General features: G+C 33.9%; 4 protein-coding genes across 5 annotated transcripts; 3 read left to right on the top strand and 1 right to left on the bottom strand.

The window, feature by feature from the left end:
* Positions 1–1,011: 1,011 nt before the first annotated feature.
* LOC113847604 (receptor-like protein 35) lies at positions 1,012–4,467 on the top strand. The gene has a single exon (XM_027476804.1). It carries the CDS (start codon positions 1,054–1,056, stop codon positions 4,252–4,254), a length of 3,201 nt encoding a protein of 1,066 aa, XP_027332605.1. The 5' UTR covers positions 1,012–1,053; the 3' UTR covers positions 4,255–4,467.
* A 1,845-nt stretch (positions 4,468–6,312) lies between these two features.
* On the top strand, positions 6,313–9,205 carry LOC113847628 (nucleotide-sugar uncharacterized transporter 2). The gene is made up of 7 exons (XM_027476849.1): positions 6,313–6,627; positions 7,511–7,662; positions 7,819–8,027; positions 8,105–8,198; positions 8,337–8,503; positions 8,587–8,757; positions 8,911–9,205. The coding sequence occupies exons 1-7, from the start codon at positions 6,549–6,551 to the stop codon at positions 9,197–9,199; spliced, it is 1,161 nt and encodes a 386-aa protein (XP_027332650.1). The 5' UTR covers positions 6,313–6,548; the 3' UTR covers positions 9,200–9,205.
* Positions 9,206–9,872: 667 nt separating this feature from the next.
* LOC113846055 (GBF-interacting protein 1-like) lies at positions 9,873–17,057 on the bottom strand. Of its 2 annotated transcripts, none has more exons than XM_027473879.1 (9): positions 16,819–17,057; positions 16,117–16,160; positions 15,459–15,558; positions 15,107–15,239; positions 13,924–14,519; positions 13,180–13,414; positions 12,595–12,892; positions 10,782–11,213; positions 9,873–10,572 (listed from the first exon to the last, which is right to left on the bottom strand). In XM_027473879.1, exons 1-9 carry the CDS (start codon positions 16,994–16,996, stop codon positions 10,282–10,284), a joined length of 2,307 nt encoding a protein of 768 aa, XP_027329680.1. In that variant the 5' UTR covers positions 16,997–17,057; the 3' UTR covers positions 9,873–10,281. The 2 variants fall into 2 exon arrangements, with proteins under 2 accessions (XP_027329680.1, XP_027329681.1); XM_027473880.1 differs by having other exon boundaries at positions 9,874–10,485; positions 16,819–17,048.
* A 2,981-nt stretch (positions 17,058–20,038) lies between these two features.
* Positions 20,039–22,137, top strand: LOC113846040 (ER membrane protein complex subunit 8/9 homolog). The gene is made up of 5 exons (XM_027473852.1): positions 20,039–20,423; positions 20,633–20,779; positions 20,865–20,924; positions 21,497–21,663; positions 21,774–22,137. Exons 1-5 carry the CDS (start codon positions 20,214–20,216, stop codon positions 21,802–21,804), a joined length of 615 nt encoding a protein of 204 aa, XP_027329653.1. The 5' UTR covers positions 20,039–20,213; the 3' UTR covers positions 21,805–22,137.
* Positions 22,138–22,663: the final 526 nt, after the last annotated feature.

Below are 22,663 nucleotides of genomic sequence, written 5' to 3'. Positions count from 1 at the left end.
AAAATATATTGTATATAATACCTTTCTATGTTGCAAAAGTGATCATGATTTTTATGACCCTAGTAACCTTTGCAAGTATTAGACAAATTTCCTTGATTACTTGTATTGTTTTGCATCAAAAATTGATTGAGTTGATTTTAGTTCCTTCAACTTGTTTCTCTGGACATATATGTAAGGGCAGATTTTTATTACTTCTAAAAACTCTTAATACTCCAGTCACCTGTTAAATATAAATTAAATCAAAAATTTTAAATTAAATATAAAAATTTTAAATTAAATATAAAAGTTTTGAAATTTATATTAGTATAAAAAATTTTGTCGATTAAATTTAGAAATTAGGTTTTGTTACAATATTTTATAAAATTTAGCTTCATAAATCAGAGTCAATAGGAAAGGCAAACTCATTCAGCCGTTTATCCTAACATCACAATAAATTAAGGATAAGTTTAAATATTTATTAATTCAGGTCTTATTTATTAAAAAAAAGATCTTTTAGGTTTAAATATAAAAAAAAATTTAAAAAAATACATTAATGGTTAAATACTTTTTATATCTTTGTTTGTTGTAAGATTTATACTAATTAGATATTTATCTTTTATCCTTTAGAGTGGATATATTTATTTATTTAATATATAACACACGAATTTAATTATTTAATAGATGAATATTTTAGAAATAAGAGTAAAAATTTATAATATATAAATATTTTATTGGTCTTAATAAATTAAGTACTTAATTTTTATAAATAAGACTAAAATATTTAATATATGAAAGTTTATAATATGAATTTTTATAAAATTAATTAAAATAAAAAAATTATAAGAACCTTAAAGGATAAGCCGTAACGGAAGTGGCGAAGTCCTGTCTTTTGCAGACAAGGACATCCAAGTGGACGTAACTGGCAGTGTTGGAAACGGCCTTAATAGCGTTATAGATGGGGTGGAAAAAATGAACAGTATGAAGATGACACTACTAACTACAAATTTTATATAGGAAATTTCAATTGGCTATAAATAGTGTGTGTTTGCATTTGTTCCTTAACCAAAACCATCCATGGGGCGATTCCTTGTACTGTCTTTGCACTTGTTCCTCTTCCTTCTTGCATCCTTCCATTCCCATTCCTATTCCTTAGCTCATTCCCACGATACCTTTACCTTGCTTCAATTCAACAACTCCTTCACTGTTAATTTCACTCATTATTATTATCCTGATTTATCATTTGATTGCCCACGTCCATATCCGAGGACAAATACATGGAAAAATGGGACAGACTGCTGCTCATGGCTTGGGGTCACGTGCCATCCCACGTCGGGTCACGTGATCGCACTCGATCTCACCTGCAGTGGGCTTTCTGGTAAAATCGAAGCAAACAGTAGCCTTTTCCGTCTCTCTCATCTCCAATCACTCAATCTCGCTTTCAATAATCTCTCTCAATCTCCATTGTCGTCTCTCTTTGGAGGGCTTACGAGTATGAGTATCACACATCTCAACTTGTCTGGCTCTCTCATTGAAGGTGAAATTCCTATCCAAATCTCACACCTTTCAAAATTATCCTCACTTGATCTCTCTTTCAATTATGATTTAAGATGGAAAGAAAGGAGTTGGAAGAGGCTGCTCCAGAACGCAACACTTTTAAGGGACCTTGTTTTGGATCGTACAGATATGTCTTCAACTTCAATCAAACCAATCAATCTCGCTTCATCTCTCCGTATCTTGCATCTTTCACGATGTCAGTTCCAAGGATCAATTCCTCCCTCTTTCTCTAACCTCACCCGTCTCACTTCCTTGGATCTCTCACGGAACGAACTCAATGGTTCAATCCCATCCTCTTTCTCTAACCTCACCCGTCTCACTTCCTTGGATCTCTCATGGAACAACCTCAATGGTTCAATCCCATCCTCTTTCTCTAACCTCACCCGTCTCACTTCCTTGGATCTCTCAGGAAACAACATTGGTTCAATCCCATCCTCTTTCTCGAACCTCACCCGTCTCACTTCCTTGGATCTCTCATGGAACAACCTCAATGGTTCAATCCCATCCTCTTTCTCTAACCTCACCCGTCTCACTTCCTTGTATCTCTCATCCAACAAACTCAGTTCAATCCCATCCTCTTTCTCGAACCTCACCCGTCTCACTTCCTTGTATCTCTCAGGAAACAACATTGGTTCAATCCCATCCTCTTTCTCTAACCTCACCCGTCTCACTTCCTTGGATCTCTCATGGAACAACCTCAGTTCAATCCCAGATATGTTTGGTGGGCTAATCAATTTGGAAGCCGTCCGTCTCAATGACAACAAATTAGGAGGACAAATCCCATCTTCATTGTTTGACTTAACTCATCTTTCTCTTTTGGATTGTTCTTATAATCAATTAGAGGGCCCTCTGCTTACCAAAATAACTGGCCTTTCTAACCTAACTTATTTAAGCTTAAATAACAACTTACTAAACGAGACAATTCCCTCTTGGTGTTTGTCTTTGCCATCTTTGGTGCAGTTAGATCTATCCACTAATCACTTCACAGGACATATAAGTGCAATCTCATCGTATTCCTTAGAGTATCTAGATTTGTCCAGCAACAAGCTGCATGGAAATATTCCACAGTCAATTTTCAGTCTTGCAAACCTTACTCACTTAGATTTGTCATTTAACAACTTGAGTGGTCTTGTCTACTTTCCACTCTTCTCCAAGCTTCAAAATCTGAAAACTATTTCCCTTTCTCAAAATACTCAATTGTCATTAAACTTCGAATCAAATGTAAATTACAGTTTCCCTATCCTAAGTGCAGTGAAGTTATCTTCTTTAGGTTTAACTGAATTTCCTAAACTCCGAAGAAAATTGTCGACTTTGGGGCTTCTCGATTTATCAAACAATAAACTTAATGGAAGAGTGCCCAACTATTTATGTGAAATGGATTCATTACGAAATTTGAACCTCTCTCACAACTTTTTGACATCCACGTGCCAATTCTTAGAGAATCAAGAGCTCCAACACCTTGATCTCAGTTTCAACTTGCTGGCTGATGACATTTCTTTGTCAAAATGCAATGCAAGGGAACTTGCTATTCTCAACTTGTCCCACAACAAGTTGACTGGCATCATTCCGCAGTGTCTCGCAAACTTATCATCACTTGCAGTTTTGGATCTACAGGAGAACAAACTTTACGGCACTTTGCCAAGTGCCTTCTCAAACTCCATCACTTTGCTGAATCTCAATGGCAACAAGATAGAAGGTTTTTTACCTAAATCGTTGTCCAATTGCACAGGATTGGAGGTTCTAGATCTTGGCAACAACCAAATCATGGATACATTTCCCCATTGGCTTGAAGCTATGCCATATTTGAGAGTACTAGTCTTGCGAGCAAACAAGTTGCACGGTCCCATTTCCAATTTAAAGGCTAAGCATCTGTTTCCAAGTTTAAAAGTTTTTGATATCTCACACAACAACTTCGTAGGTCCAATTCCAAAATCCTACATGCAAAAATTTAAAGCTATGAAGAATGTAGTTCAAGATGAAGCGGATAGCAATCCGCGATACATTGAAATACCACTTAGCATCAGTTACATTAATCGGGGTGAAATTATAAGCTTCGACGATATTTTTTTCTATTATTCTATGACTATAACAATAAAAGGTGTCAGCGTTGCACTCGTAAAAGTTCCCAAAATCTTTGTAAATATTGATTTGTCAAGAAATAAATTCGAAGGGGAAATTCCAAGAGTTATTGGAGAGCTCCATGCACTCAAAGGGCTCAACCTTTCTCATAACAGACTCATTGGCCCTATTCCTCAATCCATGGGAAATTTGACAAACTTGGAATCATTGGATCTCTCCTCAAATATGTTGAATGGTGAAATTCCTACAGAACTATCCAATCTGAACTTTCTTGAAGTCTTGAATCTTTCTCAAAATCGTCTTGTGGGAGAAATACCTAAAGGAAAACAGTTCAATACATTTTCAAATGATTCATATGTAGGAAATTTGGGGTTATGTGGATTTCCAATGTCAATAGACTGCAACAACGACCCCAAACATGGTCCTTCACCTTCACCAGCCTTCTGGAATGAACAGAAATTTGGATTTGGTTGGAAACCAGTGGCCATAGGATATGGATGTGGAATGGTATTTGGGATAGCCTTGGGATGTTGTCTATTGTCAATAGGAAAACCTCAATGGCTCGTGAGAATGGTTGGAGATTTGCCTAATAAAAGAGCAAAAAGGAGGACGAGGATGACGACTCATGAAAGAATGCATTAATCTGGATGTCATGATTAAGCATGTCTTATAATATTGTATTTTCTTTCATTTTAGCTCTACTTTTCTTAAAAAATAAATCCATGAGTGAACATCTCCTTCTAACTCTTATGTATCTATTCAGCTTTACATGATGCATCGCAAGTTTTCTAGTTTTATTTGGAAGTGGTGGTTCTTAGTTGTTTCACAAATTATTATCATTACATAATCGAGTTCTTCCTTGACATATATGGATGTTTTTGTGTCTTTTGGAGAACAAAATATCAAAATTTCATGGACATCTACCGTAATTGTCATCCAAAAAACATCCCGAAACACTGCAAGTACGCTAACATCAAGCAAGCATGTCTTGAAAGAAATTAGGGAGTAGGGAGTTTCAATTGGAGAGCTATTTTATCCAAGAACATTAACACATGCTATGCGCAAATGAAATTGTCTTTGGGTACGCATGAAAGTTTTTGTATTGCCGCATAACCACACAAACATAACCACACATATATGTTTGTGTATATACACACACAAGAAAATACAGTAAATTGGAGATGTAGAACGAAAACAATCAATCAGAGGTAAACAAAGAGATGATGTGTAATGTATAATCTGCACACTTTCACTGTCCCTGTTGTAAAAGAAAAACAAAACAAAGGAATATTTGTTATTATTATCTTGTTGGCATCCCTGTACAATTCTTCATTTTAGCCCTTCAAATCACTTTCCCCTCTTTCAAAATCCTTTATGCCATGTTTAGATGAAATAAAAAATAGTACTATATATGTATATACATATATATATACAAAAGTAACAAATTTTAAATTAGAGTTAAATAAACATTTTTACTTTTCACATCTTGTTTTAAAAGAGTCAAATCTCTTTTGCAAATATTATTTCTTAGAATTAGAGCTCATTTGCTTAAGCTTTTAAAATGTTATCTAGGAAGTATTAAAAGAATAATTATTTTAAAAAACTATTTTTTGTTGCAATAAGTATTTTTAACTTTGAAAATCAATTATAGCCAGTGAGTTTGTCGTGCATTACACGGTACTGTTGACTTAAAAGGAATTTTTTAAATAAAGTAAAGTTATATTGCATGATTATTTTTAAATTTTATAAATTAAAAAAATATTTTTATTAATAAAAATAAATATTATATTAAATAGACTAAATTAAAAAATAAGAAATAAAATACAAACTATTCAAAATTTAAATTAAGATTGAATTACAAAATAAATATTGAGTACAAAAAAAGCCAAATAATATAACAAAGAAAATAACAAATCCTAAGAGTACTCTTATTTAAGATAATTCTTAAAAACATTGTTATTTGAGAATGAGAACTCACATGAAGAACTCAAAATAATTTTTAAAAACTTTTTAATTTTGGATTATTTAAGAGCTTTAAAACATCACAATAATCATTTTTAAAGTAGGAATTATATATAAAAAAAGAGAGGTTTTCAAAGGCTGAAATAAATAAGCTCTTGTTCATCTTCATTATACTTTATCTTTATTCATTTCTAATCATTCGTTTAACTCATGTTTGATAATACTTTATCATTGATTTTCAAATTTTACCCAAATCCCAACTAAATTTGCAAATTTGTTATATCTTTGCATCACCTAGTGCACAAAACGGTTAAGGTACCAACCAGTTGGTGGGATATCTGCAAATATAGATTTTAGTTAGAGTAAGATGAAACTTTAGCATCAACCTTAAGTGATGATATCTTAATCTTATCACAAAAGAAGTTGCATCCACGAGATGAGGCAATCTTACCTAAAACCCAAGAGCACATGACGGTCGTTGCTACAACTGTATTGACTGTTTCTTAATCATACAACAAAATAACAATATTTCATGATGTTACCTTAACTTCCCCGTAAATCAACAGTTCATCAATTTCAAGTATACAAAAAATTTAGACAGGTGTTACTAATACCCTCACCATGAGTTCTACCACTTTGAATTGAGAAACACGTGTTGCTAAATTGTTGGTGTCACACCAAATGCAATATTATTATTCTCGTAGAACACAAAGTAAATTCCCTTAACTTCCCTTTTTCTTTTTCTTCTTTTTCTTTTTCTTTCATGTTTTTGGAAAACCCCTCTTTGAAGAATGTCAATTTTCTGTTACCTACATTGATTGTATTTTAAGCAACATGGCCTAATAATTCATATTTATATGCCCCTTTTTTTTTCTTTGCTTTTGTTTTGGTTTCTGTATCTAATTTGTATTACGAAGAGTGTCTGGCATTTTGATTGAACATGTGATCCAAGTCCATGAATATGCCAGATTGTTATGGGGTGGTTGGATTCACTGTGGGGTGAACAAGGACGAAAGTTTATTAAAAGGAAAGACAGTGATGCAGGCGAAACAGGTCTATTCTGAATTTCTTAGCCGAGTTTTTTTGCATGCAAATGAGTAATTTTTTTTTAAATCTAATTTGCATAATTTATATCAAACTCTCGTTTATGCCTCAATTGTATTCTTGATTTTCTGAAGAGATTTCAACTATCATATGTTAATATCGTTCTCTCTTGTCTGTGAAATTATATTTTATCTTTAAAAATCATTGGATACTCCGGTTTTGATGGTTACGTTACTTTAATTCTTTTATAAAATTTCATTGTCTTTACGGTTTATGTTATGCTCTATCATGATTGCATCACATGGTATTACTGATCAGAGACTTTCTCAGACCAATTTGCATTTTTTATTTGAACTGATACTGCTCTGTTTATGTTTCTGCAAATTTGATTGATGTTCTCACTAGGGAATTAAAAAAAAAATGGACACCACCTTCGATCTTCCTTTAGAACCTCTTCGTAAATTATTGAAGCTATGTTTGGAAAATGTCCATCTTGCTTTCACTCTTCCTCCTTTAGGATCTGCTCATTCTTCTTTTACTATAAATGTAAATCAGTTCTTCTATGAACAAAACTTAGGTACAATTCGTAAGATGTTATTAATAATGTTTACCAATTACAACTAGCGTTTTCACCTCAATAAAGGTTCACATTTAATGTTGTCATGGGTTATCGATACAAAACTCTAATTTTAATTGGTAAACACAATTGCACCTCAAGTTTTTCGTTCTTTTATCTCCTCAATGTTTAGAAGCTTCCCAATCGCAATGATATATGCTATTGCTATTCATTACAATTGATGCTAATATCTTTGCTCCCAATAATATATCAATACAAACTAGAGACTTGGTGTGTACTTCAGCTAATGCTGGTTCTTATGATACAAATGATCAGGTAGAGGACTGGAGGAACTCAGAGCTTCTCTCTACAATGAGTTCCGAACATCAGAAGGAGCAAAGCGACAACAGCAAAGATATTGTGGACCAGTGGTGGCACTGACCTTCAACTTTATGGTTGCAGTTGGGATTATCATGACAAACAAATTGGTCCGTAAAATTTGCTTCTTTTGTTGCATGTATTTTATGATGTGATGACCTACTGCAAAAGGATGAAATGCTCCAACTAGACATTACCTCTTTAGAATTTCTGCCTATTGATCAAACATTCTGACACGTACAATATGCATATAACTATGTTAACAGGTGATGGGGAAAGTTGGCTTCAATTTCCCAATTTTCCTCACATTTGTTCACTACATCACTGCATGGATTCTCCTTGCCATTTTCAAGGCACTTTCAGTGCTTCCTGTGTCCCCTCCATCTAAAACAACTCCATTCTCTTCTTTGTTTGCACTGGGTGCCGTTATGGCTTTTGCCTCTGGCCTTGCAAACACCAGCCTCAAGTATAACAGGTTTCTGCTCTTTCTTTAACTTGTTCATAATAAAAGATTTAGAACTTCGCTGTTTTCTGACAATCCAGTTCATGCAGTGTTGGTTTCTACCAAATGGCTAAGATTGCTGTTACTCCAACAATTGTTCTTGCTGAGTTCATTCTTTTTAGAAAAACCATTTCTTTTAAAAAGGTTAAGAATTATGCTCCTTTACTTCTTTTTCTTTACTTCTCTTTCACAATCACAAAGCAGTTCAAATGTGTGAAAAAGGACTAGTCCACCCCCTTCTTTATATCTTTATGAACTAATCATGTCATTGCAACGATGCAGGTTTTGGCTTTGGCTGTCGTCTCAGTTGGTGTAGCAGTTGCAACTGTAACAGATTTAGAGTTCAATTTATTTGGTGCTCTAATTGCAATTGCATGGATAATCCCAAGTGCCATAAATAAGATTTTGTGGTCTACTTTACAACAGCAAGGCAACTGGACAGCTTTGGCGTAAGTACTAGTACTCACTACCGAATTGCTCCTTGGTAAAATTAAGTTATAAATACCCTGACTTTGAATCTTTCTCATTGTAGGTTGATGTGGAAGACAACCCCCATCACAGTTTTCTTCCTAGGGGCTTTGATGCCCTGGATAGATCCACCAGGAGTCCTATCCTTCAAGTGGGATGTGAACAATTCAACTGCCATTTTGGTATCTGCACTCCTTGGTTTTCTCTTACAGTGGTCAGGTGCCTTGGCATTGGGGTGAGATAGATAGCCATCCTCTTCCAACAAGAGGCTGATAAATAAACTATTTTTGACACACAATGCTAATACCCTTCCTCTTCCTTTAATATGGTTGCTACTTGCTGAGGGATAAGATTAGCCGGCTAACATCACATTTATCAATCATTGCAGGGCCACTTCTGCTACGACCCATGTTGTTTTAGGACAGTTTAAAACCTGCGTAATTCTGTTGGGAGGATATCTATTATTCAACTCAGATCCTGGGGTTGTGAGCATTGGCGGTGCTGTTATTGCTCTCTCTGGGATGTCAGTTTACACAACAAGGAATTTGCAAGAGTCCCAGGAAAATACAAGCAAGCAACTCCCAAAGCAAATTTTGCCGTCATCGAAGACGAAATCAACAAGTGAAGAAAGCGCAGATTTGAATGTAAATACTACCACTACCACCATTGTTGTCTGAGTCGCATAGTTCGATGACTACAAGAAAACCAAACTATTCCAACACTAATCTCACGACCTTTGTTTTAGCAACTCAGTGCAGTCAAGACTTTTTTTTGTATAGACGACAGATCAGTCACAATGATGAAAATATGAAATTTTGTTGAGATTATTTTAAGGGTAATTTTCCAGAAAATCCTGTCAATCTTTTAAATCTCTTGAACGGAAAAAGTAGGCTCGACGAAATGAAGATCAAGGGCTTTAGCACACATTATAAAAGTTCATTGATCACCAAACATTCTAAGATAATGAGTAGCATCGGCAGAAAAGATAAGCCTAAAACTTAACAGATGACATGTCTGATAAGGTGAGGAAAAAATTAGGAACAAGCACGTTCTTGCAGAAGAAAACCGAAAAAAGAATTACATATGGAATATTACGGTTTCAAGAAGCTGTCACACAAGGGCTGGCCAGACAATAATTTCTCTATAATTGGTTGTGTTGAAAGAGAAATTTGAATCAAGCCGTATAGAAATTAGAGTTCAAAAATTTCAAACCAAAAGAATCGGACAACATAAATCCATAAACAAGTACGTTCCCCCATGCAAAATCAGGTCAGCCTTTCGAAGGGCTAGACAACGAGACCTGAAATGTGCTACTGAAGAAAATAGATATCACAGTTGTCATGCTCCAAATAAAACTGTATAATTCAATGTCCTCTGATATCAAAATGTAATATACAGGTGAGAATTTAGAACGGAAAAATTGGCAAATCTCACCTGCTAACTCTTGGCTTAGTATATTATCACTAGGAATTACTAAGTTTCTTATACCAACAACTAAATGTTCTCTCGGGGGTAAAAGAAGAGGTGAGGGATAAATAAACTGAAAGCTCAAAATTAAATAAAGAAAAACCTGCAACTAGCACCCTTCAAAATCGTTAGCACCAAATAACTCCACCAAAAACAGTTACTAATTTTCTTTTCTCATTCTTTGGCCGCATTTTTATTTACACTTCAGATCAGGCCAGTGTTCATACTTCCTGGATCTGAGCACATCACATGTGCATTTGAACATTATCGCACCAAGAAAATGTTTTCCAGCCTAAAAATTAGAATTCCAATTGACATGTGCAGGCTGAGGCTGCTGATAAGATCCTGAAGGGAGGCCTACAGTTTCAACAGGGCCAGCGACAGCCTGAGACTGTTGCAAAAGAGTTGAAGGTGAAGCTACTGACTGCCCTGCTTGATAGATTCCAGCAAATGCCCCATGAGCAGCTTGTGTTGCGGAGAATGTGAGATGTTGTCCCTGAGGGGCAAGGTTATACAGAGAATTAACTTGCAAACTGGATATATCTTGGCCTGGTGCAGGTATCCACACTGCAGAGCCTTCATTCTAGAAAAATAATATAAAACCATATAAAGTTTAGTGATAACAGAAAGTCCAAGAATTTATTTTCATGTTGATGAAGCAAACGTAAACTCTTAATAAAATTAGATTGATGGTTTTGAAGCCAAAGACCACCGTATAGCACAAAATTTCCTATTTTATCAAGAAAGAGGCATGAATGAAATAAAAGGACATTAATAAGGAAGTAAACCAACCAGCTGTCCAGTTGTATAGATCTGATTTTCCTTCAACTGAGACACTGCAAGATCATCACTTCCAGTGGAGCTTCCAGTATTCACTGTTGGACTAGGTGCGTATCCTACAGGTGGAGTGATGAACGATCCCGAAGGAATTCCAATATGAGCTGTATTTCCCGTGTTTGCTCCTGCCTTGAATTGAGGGATAGGGATTTTTATCCCAGCAGCTGCTGGTAGATACATATTGCCAGCTGATGGCTGTTGAGGGAAACCATTATGGCTTAAAAATTGGTGTATTGGAGACACGTAAATAGGGGGGTAATAGTGGCCATATGGGAAGAAGTTAGTAGGGTATGGTGGCCTGAAAATAGAAACCGACTGTGGAGACACAGGTATAGAGCTCTGCAGGGGTGGAGTTGGGCTAGGGGATACAACCTGAGAACTTGCATTCTGCAATAATAATAATAATAGAAACACAAGGAAAAAAAAAAAAAAAACAAAATCATATAAAAGGAAAGAAATACAGTCATAATTAAAAATATTAAATTGAAAGGAAAATACCTCCCAAACATACCCAGGACGATATATATATATTCAAAGAATTAGGGTGGTAAAAAGGAGGGGTGTGTGAAGATGCAAAACACACCAGAAAACTTGACAAATCTCTGTTGAATCTCATTAAAAAAAATCAACATGTACATTCTGATTCCATAATTCAAAACCAACTGCTAATGTTTTAAACTGCAAAAGCTTCATATACCAACACAAGAAAACTTTACTTTCATGACTTATTTTACAAAGTACTGTTCTCACTTCTCACAACTGCTTGATATCTCTTGGATCATCTATGATGAGTAATCTTGTCAATTTCACTTCATATTTCATGAGGCATTAAGTTAAATGTCCAGATGGCTCATAAAATGCCAGGCCACATTAGCCCATCAGTATAACTGATGCTAAAAACTACTGATCAGTTCCAACATTGCTTCTACTTTTGTAAACCACAACTGAAACTATGTATAGGTTAGAGTAGAAATTCATGCTGTACAGTAAATTATGTACATTGATAAAAATACAAGCACATTTAAATGTAAACATATGAAGAAAAACACCGAAGATCACAATGTAATCCAAGAAACAAAACATAAAAGCAGGGCAGACTTTTGTGTGTTTATGAAGGGAACCATAAAGGTAGCTAGGCATAGTCCAAGATAGGTAGAGTCTAGACATAACACATTCCTTGCATGTTGACAAGAAATTACTGAATAATAGAAACTGCAAATATGACATTTAAATGTAAGCATATGATGAGAAACATCGAAGACCACCATGTAAAACAAGAAGTACAACATCCAAGCAAGGCTGATTTTTCATGCTTCTATGAAGCAAACCATAAAGGTCGCTAGGCATAGTCTAGATAGGTGGAATCTAGACACAACACATTCCTTGTTTGTTGAAAAGAAATAACTGATAATAGAAACTGTGAATGATAGTAGGGGCATTAGATATATTAAGTTCAATATTAAGCATGCAATCGGCAAGAATGATGTCCTTTCCTGATATAAACATTCATTTTATTGCTGATTTCCCAATCATAAAATTCAGGGAAATCAACCCAGAGCAAACAGCTTCAATATATAGAAAAACAAAAAATCACACTAAAAAATACAAAATAAACAAATGTTTTAGAATTGGATTCTTCTCTTGAATGAGTAAACTAATTTGCCAAAGCAGTAAAAGAAAGTATTAAAACATGGAAAACACAATTTTAATAAATATTAACCACAGGAAGATCTTAAGAAAAAAGAGGTAAGAGTGTAGAGAAACTTACAACAAAGTTTGGAAAACGAGATGTATCTTGTGACTGAGGCTCAGTTCCCTCAAATTGAATTTGCTGGGTCCCTAACATTGTGGACATGAAATTCAAACCATAGTTCTGAGCAGTTTGAACAGTTGGAATTGGATGGGCCTCAGGAGCCAACAAATTTTCCTTCTTTGGTTGATCAACCTTTGTGTCAGTACTAGTTATAGAATTGCCTTCTGTTGCTGGTGTCTTTTCAATCAAATAAGATGAAGAATGTGGATAATCAAGATGATCTCCTTGTTCAGTCAATGACACACTTTGGTTGCTACATCCAAACAAGAAAGACCATCAACAAAACAGAAATTACAAGAGCACACATTGACACAAGTAATACCTTTGGTAACAGGAAGAGAAATCAATTAACTACACCAAAATAATTCATGAAATAAATAATAATTGCCAAAGGACATTGAAAAAGGTATAATACTACCTCCAAAGGTAACCTTACCACCACTTTTTTACACCACTTAAAAGGGCATGACAGGAAACAGAGAGGGATCTGTGATTTGATGAGCAAAAAAAAGCAACACAAGAAGCATATGAATTACAAACCTAGAAGCAGCAGCTTCATCATTCCCTAGTGAAGCAGCAAGAGCAGAAGGGCTATTGTCACCACCAGTTCCACTGCTAGATTTTTCACTTGGGCCAAAAGTATCAAAGCTTCCAAACGTCAGACCACTTTTTAAAGCCTTGGGTACTTGGAAATGGTTTGGAAAAGTAACATGTTGCCTCATCTCTGCTGAAGATTGCACACAAGCTTCTGATGTTGAAACCTCTGTGACATTAGCTGTTTCAGATGCATGAGAATGAGTAAAAGGCATTATAAGGGACATAATTAAAGATATATTGAAAGAATGGAGAGAAAAAAAACTTGTAAAAAGTTAATTCTTGATTTTGTTAGGAAGATTCCTTCCAATATCGAACAGAGTATCTCAGCAAGTAAAATTTTGGGGTTAGCTCATGGAAGCAGAACCCAAACAAGTGACATGGCTTATTTAAATTATAGGCTTAGTCAGGCAGCTTCTCACTTAAAATACCTTCAGGAATGGTTTCAAATGTTCTTCTCCTGACTTATTTCCTCCTATTCCTGTGGGCTTTTCTTCACTTTCTCTTCTGAGAATTTACATTGTCCTACTTTCTACAATAGGGAGACCAATGATTGTATCCGTATGGTAGAAAAAGTTTGATCAGAAAATTCAAGGAATACTTCAACCAATACCCCTTGTACATCAAGGGAAACAGGATATGTAAAGCAACCCTATTAGTAGACTTAACAAATATAGAACAAAACTTTACCTTGGGGTGGCTGGCTACTAGAACTAGAAGATGGCCTCAACGAACCATTTAGTGATGAAGAGGATGAAACTTGAGAGGGTTCCAAAAACTGATTATTTTCAACTTCATTTGACTTCTGTAGGGCATTTATTTTGCTTGTTGAATTCATAGACTCAGATTTTTCATTCTTGGGTGCTGATACATCATTAACTTCATGAGGAACAACTTTATTTGCTTGAACATCTTTTGGTCCAGAAGATATCCAGTTACTCCCAACTTCCCGACTAATAGCACCACTACTACCAGGATTCCGGGAGACAGATGATGCTACTACAGGATCCAAAGAAGAATAGACACCAGATACAGAAGTTTGTAGTTGATCAGACCTTGACAGAGATTTTCCCTGGTCAGTACTGGTAACTGAGCCAAAGGTTGGAGTAGTGGAAGAGGCTGCTGCAACAACAGCAGCTTGAGGTTGAGCATTTTCTTGATAGCCAGTGTCATTAGCATCACAACTACTTTTAGGTACACCACCTATGGGAGATTGGCCAGCAGAAATATGACCTGACTTCCCATTGGATTGATTTGCCACAGCATGCAGTGCAACAGCTGAAACTCTGCAGTTGAAGAAAAATCATTTTAAAGAGGATGCATGTAACTATGAAATGAATAAGCAATGCCAATATTAACACTGGTGTATTTCTTATCACACCAATGAACATCTTCATATAAAATATATTTTAGCAATCCAATCATCGAATCATGAGGTATTATCAAGTTGATCATGCAAGTCAAATTTAAAGCAAGTTGGTTATCAATAAATCCAAAAATAAGTAGGTTCTTACTTCTTGTAGTTATTATATATTAAACCTATGAAATAATAAACAATAAATTTTAAGCATGATTTACATGATTTGATCTTTTGAATGAATGGTAAATTTTGTAAAAACTAAAACAATACCTTATAAAAAGTTATTTAGCATTATAACTTAAATGTGAGACTTGGTTGGAATTTTAGGTTCAAAAGGAAAAAAAGAGTGAAGCTATTTTCAACTTTCTTTCTTTTACTTTTGTTTGTGCCTTGCCTTTCATTCTATAAAATAAGGAAAAGATAAGCTGATTCTTTGCAACATAATATATTCTCATAAACATTATTAATTCACTGAATTAAACAAAGTAAAGCAAATATAAATGAAAATGCAACCTTGTGGTTTGAGATGTTGTACTAGTCTTAGTTTTCTGCAAAACTGGCTGGGTAGAGGGAGCATGATTTCTCTCTGCATTGTGATTGACTCCATTTTCCCTTCGAATAGCAAGGTTCCTCCCACCGCCACCATCTAAACACATACATTTGCAAGACAGTACACTGATAAGCTAACAAACTAACCAAAAAATTGCTAATTCTTAGAACAGTTCTCTGTACTAAAACAATGTTTTATATAGTGAGCAAAAGAAAACTGAAAGTGAAACAACAAGAAAAGATAAATGGTGGGGAGGAAGAAAATTAATAACAAGGCTCAAAGTCGAGCCTCTAAAAGATGGGGAAAAAATTGTACCAGGAAAGTTGGAGGAATTTCCTCCTGAAGCACCCCTTCCCCCCCTCCCTTGTCCACCTTGCTTTAACCTATACTCCTCCGAAGCCCTGCCGCTCAATCCCTGCAATGATAAACTTAAACACAAATCACTCAGGCTAAGAAATATTAAAGTGAGAAGGATGGGAAAATACAAGCACATTTACTCACTTATAACTAGACATATGCAATTACAACACACACCAACAAAATAAACCCTATACATGACAAAACAAGACCCAGATCTTTCACTCAGCATATATTGCATGATCACACACTTTATACAATTTCAACATGGAGTCTGCCAACCACTCTGCTCATAAAATGACACAATGGCAGATCATGATACAAGGAAAGCTTGCCTAGCATGTCACAACAATCAAAATAATGATTACACCATGATGATTACTGTATAAAGTATAAACAAATGAAAGATTCGTCCATTTCAATAGATCTACTCATTAGCACAAAGAGAAGACTTCAGCACTTTACTGGATAGGTAAGAAATTAATCTGATTCAGCAACTCAACTTTCGAGAGCTGTCACAAAAAACCAACCGAAACATTGAAACAGAGCAAGTAACCGCAAGTGGGGAAGGGGTAGTACACAGAACTTCAAATTGGGGGAAGAAAAAGCATCTTACCTCCTTCTTTCGGTCACGTCTCCTTCTCACTTCATGAAAAGTATCTGAGAACAAAAAAAAAAAATAATAATAATAATAACTCAATAAACCATTAATACAAGGAACATTAAAATAAAAAAAAATAAAAAATAAAGACAACAACAACAACAGAATCTCCAAGATGCCATAAAAACATTTCTTTCCCAGAAAATGATTAATGATTACGATGCATAAAGTGCTCAACCCATTAATTGAGAAACGCGAGTGAACAGAAAGCCTGAACGATACCAACAAACCAGAAGAATTAATTAGGTTATATTCAATAACTAAAGCTAATTCCTCATCACAGAAACGCAAATCCCATTCTGTAAGCTTTTATCTCACTGAAGTGCTAACACACAATCTCGTTTCCACGCATTGAATAATAAAAAAATAAACTCTCAATGTTCAAAGAGCCACACAAATAGCTTCCTCGCAGCTTAACACAAATCACCAAAAACACTAAACATTAAAAATAGGTTAAATTAAATTAAACTAAAAGTATGAACTAAACTTCCACAACCATGAGTTAACAGTAAAGTGGAGCTTCAAACTCGTAACCATTATGCTCATTCATTTATCGAGAAAGAGAAAGGGAAACAGTGTATCTACGAATGAATAAAGAAAGAAAGAGGAAAGATAAGAGAGAGGAGAAATTGGATCGCGAGGAAGGAGAAGTGAAACCTAAATAGAGAAGCTTCTGAGCGGTCTCATTGGGATCCATAGAGCATTCCTTGAGGACGGCGTAGATTTCGTCGTCGGTGTGCTGTTTTCCGGTGATCTCTCTGATGTCTTGGATGATTTTGCGGACATTGTTTGGGATCGGAACCCTAGAATTCGAAGACCCACCACCGCCGCTCATCTTTTCTGTCTGTAACACAGCAACGAAGGAGGGACACTCTCTGTTTCTCAGACTTATTACAAGAGAGAGAACACAACACAATCACTTTGAATCATTAATATACTCCAATTCTTTATTCTTTTTCCTCTTTTTCTTTTTTATCAATATTCAATTCAAATTACACTACAATTTTTGTTTATCAATAGTTTATGAAGCTCTGCATCCTTCATCGTTATTGCATGTTGAGAAATTGTGTATTTGCACAATGAATTTTTATTTTTTATTGACTAGGGAGTAGTCGAAAGAGAAGATAAAAAATGAGAAAGAGTCATGATATAACAAAGAAAAATATATATTATATAAAAAAATCGTAAAAATAATACAAGAGCTTAACTGATTTACTAATAAAATGAACAACCTAAAATAGATTTAGAAATATATCAATAAATTTATAAATGTAAAAATTATTATTAATAATATTAAAATAAACATATATTTACTTACATTTTAATGTAAAATTATACATGATAATATTTTTTAGTTAATCATGTTAGTAAAACAAAACTTAAAACTAAAAATTATCAAGGATAAAAAATTTTATAAAATATAAAAACTAAATAAAATTACTTAAATATAAAGAAATATTATACTCACGTTCTCTAAACTAGACAATATAAATAAATATATATATATATATATATATATATAAAATGAATGATATGATATAAAAAATATAAATATTTTAAAAGATTTATAAAGAAAATAATATTGTACTTAATTAATTAATATTTTATTGCATTTTTATGTATAATAAGATAATAGGGTATTTGAGTTAGGAGAAGAGTGTTAAGAAGGGACGGAAGAGGCTTAAGGTGGATAGACGCACATGACAATTTGTGAAAGGTGAAATTTTTTTTTAGAGATATTTGAAAATAAGAAAATTAGAGTAGGGTGAATCATAAGATTATTGAAAAGAAGGGTGATGGGAAAAACAGTTTGCATTGTACAAAATGAAAGTTAGAAGGTGTGAGAGGGGTGGAGGGTCAAGGTGAGTGAATGCTTGTGACATGAAGAAGAGATTGAGTTTCGTAACAATGGGTAACGTGGGACAGTGAATATGTCTAAATAAAGTCAATAAACAGAAAATTACAAAACAAGTTTCGATTGTGTGTGTAAAGGTTTCGAGCATTGAAACTGAAGAGAGATTGTAACCAAGATAGAAGAGAAAAGTAGTGTTAATAGTGGAGAAGCTACATAGATATGGTGAAGGTGAAGGGTGTGGTTATGGCCAAGAATGCAGGGTGGGTACCTAAGAGTGCAGTATCATAACGAGTTTCATGTTGACCCAGTGCTATAAGGTGGTTGTGAGAAGGTTACTCTCAATAGTGTGACTAACTGCCTTTATCGAGAATCATGTCAAGGCCATTAACATGGGTGATGATATGATTCTATTAGAAGAGAGGTTATAAGATAGTTTGTCTAAACTGTTTTATACAATTAATTGGTGACATATGGTATGGTAGTTGTTAATAGTGAATGAATGATGACACAACTTCTCGAACACATGCACTAATTAATCAATGAAGATATAAAGATTTATATTGATGATCTCGTATACTTAATCGAGATAGTTAAGGAACATGAGAGAGAATTATTTCAAGGAGTATGACGGTATCATAGTTCAAATACTTCATCGTTGTAGAGTTATGACGATACTTTATTAGATTTGAGAATGAAAGTTCAGATAATTGTGAGAAGGACTGTGATCTAACATCAGTAAGCATAGTAAAAAAATAATGACCAAAGATGGTGGGGAGAGCACAGAGGAGGAACAGGAGGTGGATTATTGGGGCAAAATTTTTTATGATTCCATATTAGACATTGCATAATATTAGTAAGAGTTTGAAAGTACGAAATCAAATCTATAGGCTTTATTAGTAGATTTTCTTATAGATCAAACAAAACTAATCAATATTGAGTTAAAGACTATATTCCCTTTAATCTAATGCTGTTGTTGAGATGGTAGTGCATAAAATAATTAATATTAGAAGTGCACTTCGCATGACGAGGAGGAAGAAGCACGACTTCAAGCTCTGGGTTCCATCTAAGCTTTGACCTAATATTTAGAATATATATCTTGAAAGTGGCTTACAACAAAGTCTTTAAGAAAAAATAATCCCTTAACATATATTATTATTTTTCTTTAGAGTTATAATGTATTAGAGTACTTTTTGTATTTTAAATTTATCTTTAATATAATATTAATATTTAAAAAAAGAATATATTTTAATTGAAAAAAGAAGGACATTATTGTCTTCATTCTAATTATAATGGACAAAGGATTGGCATGTAATTAGCAAATTCAAATATGGAATAAGGTCAATAATTTTCTTGTATTCATGTTTATTTGTTTCATTTTAAGATTACAATTTTTTTAGATTATAATGTCAGATAAATAAAATAAAATAATACTATCCTATTATCTATGTTTAATCTTTAACCGGTATGTAAAGAATAGTTTCTTCTATTTTATAAATGATATTATTTAATTATATTCTAACGAAAAAATTATGATTCACATATATAATATTTTTTAATCATTATTTGTTAAAGTTATAGTATAAAAATTAATATTTTTAAAATAAGATTATTATATTAACCAAAAAAATATGAATCGTTTTAATTTATTTTACTCCGTCTATTTCTATCAATGCAATCATAGCCGAAGTTTGATGGTTAGTTTCATACGAAGAAACATATACCGAACATGACATGAATGACCAATTTTTAACGACTTTATTTAATATTTACTGAAAAATGAAAGGAAATAGCTTTAATAATTATAATTATTTTTTCACTTATCATTGCGAGACACACTAGAAACTGATACCTATATAGTTTAACATTTTCACAAATTAATTAGAATTATTAACTTTAAATAAGAAATTTCAAAACCTTTGCAAATGCACACTTTGTATACTTGAAATGAATTTTTTTATATAAACACAACGTTGTAATTGGGCTGAAGAGCCCAATAAGAAGTGAAAGTGCAAAGCACATGCTATGATAATACGACATCGTTATGGAGAGTGGAAAGCAAGAGCCAAGAAAACGGCGGAGTCCACAACGGTTGATAGTAGATTGCATCTCCATCTGTTTGTGCTTGACAATTGACACATCAGAAGGGAACAGAACAAGAACGAGGAACCTCTTTGTGTGTGTGTCGTGAATCTGAGTCATGGGTAGCAGCGATTTGAGGTACGAGATTGCACAAAACGCTTACATCAAGGTCGTGCTTCACTCTCTTAAACACCCCACCTCCGCCGTCAACGGTGTCTTGATCGGCCGTATTTCCCCTTCAAACGATGCCGTTGAGATCGTCGATGCCGTCCCTCTCTTCCACTCTCACATCCCTCTTCTCCCCCAATTGGAGATCTCCCTCTTGCTGGTTATTTCTCTCTCTAGGGTTTTCTGTGTTTTTCTTATTCAATTTTGTCCCCTTACGGTTATTTATGAAATTATGCATACAGACCTATGCTTTTTTAAATATCATATAACATATTCAATTTGTTTATTTTTCTTTCTTTCGGGTGTCAATTATTTTTTGCGTGATTCTCAGCATTTTTTTAAAAAAATCTCATTTTTTTGGTGGAATAGATAGAGGAATATTTTTCTGCGAAAGGGTTGAACATAGTTGGCTATTTTCATGCGAATGAGAGATCTGATGACTGTGAGCTTTCTGGTGTGGCGAAGAATATTGGTGACCACATATGCCGATACTTTCCCCAAGCTGCTATTCTATTGGTATGCTGTTGAATTTTTTGCTAATTTTATTTTTAATTGTCTACTTTTGTTTATCAACTTTCTGCTCCTTTTCAATTCTTCGCAGTTAGATAACAAGAAGCTTGATGCTTTGAAAAAGAGCAAGGACCGTAGTGCCATAATGCAGGTTAGCAATACTAGTATTTGTAAACCTCATTCATCAAAGCCTCTTAACATTTTTTATAACATCACTGCGTTTAACTACTATATGAATTGTTTTTGGGATTTTTCTACATGATATGTTTGATCAAATCATTTAATAAATAGAATTCCTCGTGGGCTTTTGTGAATGGACGAAACAAACTTTCTGTTTATGAAATCATGAAAACCTTTGAACTCGTTAGAATATGTGTATCTTCTGTAGTCCCCTTTTGCATTGGACAATGAGCAGTTCGCATATGTTTGTTGGTTTCCCCGTCTTGTTTTCCTTATTTTGGCCCTTCATTGGTTGTAACATCTCGGAACTCATATTGGATGGAAGCAAGACTTAAAATTGCACGCTTGAATATTGTTATATATATTATGGCACATCCAGAAAGCACTTTTTAACTTTTCTCTTAATGAAAGAAGAAACTCATGAACTACTTGTTATATAGCTAGGTTGCAAGTGTTTATACTATTTTATATGGTTCCCCCCACATTTAGAGCCATATTTTTGTTGGTTACATTAACCGAGATTGCCTTTTTCTTATGGTTTAGCTTTATGTTAGGGATACATCTAAGAACTGGAAGTTGGTTCAGTCAGACGGGAACAATCGATTCTCTCTCAAAGAACCATCGGCAAATCTAGTCTTATTGGACTATATTGAATCACAGAAATGGAGTAACATTGTAGATTTTGATGATCACCTTGATGACATAAGCAAGTAAGTGTTTTTGCCTTGCACATTCCTTTTTTTCCTTAGTTGTTTCTTTCCTCTTAATTTGTGCAGTGATCATTGACTTTTTCCCAATCTGTATTCCATTTTGTTTTCAGGGATTGGCTAAACCCAGGGCTCTTCAACTGATCACAGCCCTAGTTGTCTCCATTTTTGCCCAATTTACTTTGCAAGTGGAAGATGTTTAGGCTTATTATGGTGCATACGCTGGATTCTTGATGATGAACAATTAGAAAATAGATTTTGACCTTTGGAACGCTGTTTCATTAAACTTTTTCAGATGCATAATAAGCAGGATATTTACCACCCGTCTGTGAAGGATTTTGGTTGCAGAGCCAATTTTTTTTTATTGGATGTTATATATTATTATTGATGTTATTGCTTTGCATGTGATGAACTTTTACTTGGTAGAAACAAAAGAACCCATGTCCTCCGTTATCTTAGTTAATCCATTGGTTTGCTTACACTTTTATGGTTGCAATGTATTCTCTATTAAGATTTTTCTTGGGTCGAATATTTTTTTCAGATTTATCTTTGTAATATTTTTTTCACAAGATAAAATTTGCTACACACAACAGGAGCGAGAAACATTGATAACATTGTAAATGATCACCGGAGGAAAAAATGAAAGCAAACATTTAAAAAAAATTATTTGCAGTAAACGGTATTTTAAAAGAATTTATAGAAATTTTATTAAAAAATTAGTTTGACTCTCAGATTTTGGCTTATTTAGATAATTTTATAAAGTAGTTTAAAGGTATAATACTAAATATGAAAAATGTTTTTTAAAAAATTACCATAGAAATTTTCCACTATTCCTGTCAATTCTCTAATTTTTTTAAAAATTTTTATTTAGTGTTAACCAGTAAAATCATCTTTGTATTTTGTAAGTTTGCACTAGTTTTTTTTTTTTTTGGTACCAAAAAGCACTGTCATTACAAAAAAATTTAAATTTATTTTAATAAATTTCATAATTAAACTTAAGACA

The sequence above is a fragment of the Abrus precatorius genome, unplaced genomic scaffold, assembly GCF_003935025.1.
Source record: "Abrus precatorius isolate BTA unplaced genomic scaffold, Abrus_2018 Scaffold8, whole genome shotgun sequence".
Classification (NCBI taxonomy): Eukaryota; Viridiplantae; Streptophyta; class Magnoliopsida; order Fabales; family Fabaceae; genus Abrus; species Abrus precatorius.
This window is presented reverse-complemented; position numbering and strand designations above follow the sequence as displayed.

Bases quoted from the DNA above. Each gene is read 5' to 3' on its own strand.
- LOC113846040 (XM_027473852.1), top strand. From the start codon at position 20,214: ATGGGTAGCAGCGATTTGAGGTACGAGATTGCACAAAACGCTTACATC. The intron at 20,424-20,632 runs GTTATTTCTCTC...TTGGTGGAATAG, and splicing joins TGGAGATCTCCCTCTTGCTG to ATAGAGGAATATTTTTCTGC. The intron at 20,925-21,496 runs GTTAGCAATACT...CTTATGGTTTAG, and splicing joins ACCGTAGTGCCATAATGCAG to CTTTATGTTAGGGATACATC.
- LOC113846055 (XM_027473879.1), bottom strand. From the start codon at position 16,996: ATGAGCGGCGGTGGTGGGTCTTCGAATTCTAGGGTTCCGATCCCAAAC. The intron at 14,520-15,106 runs GTTGCATTTTCA...CTTCAACTGCAG, and splicing joins ACAACATCTCAAACCACAAG to AGTTTCAGCTGTTGCACTGC. The intron at 11,214-12,594 runs GTAAGTTTCTCT...TTATTATTGCAG, and splicing joins CTCGTTTTCCAAACTTTGTT to AATGCAAGTTCTCAGGTTGT.
- LOC113847604 (XM_027476804.1), top strand. From the start codon at position 1,054: ATGGGGCGATTCCTTGTACTGTCTTTGCACTTGTTCCTCTTCCTTCTT.
- LOC113847628 (XM_027476849.1), top strand. From the start codon at position 6,549: ATGGGGTGGTTGGATTCACTGTGGGGTGAACAAGGACGAAAGTTTATT. The intron at 8,504-8,586 runs GTAAGTACTAGT...TTCTCATTGTAG, and splicing joins GGCAACTGGACAGCTTTGGC to GTTGATGTGGAAGACAACCC. The intron at 8,758-8,910 runs GTGAGATAGATA...CAATCATTGCAG, and splicing joins TCAGGTGCCTTGGCATTGGG to GGCCACTTCTGCTACGACCC.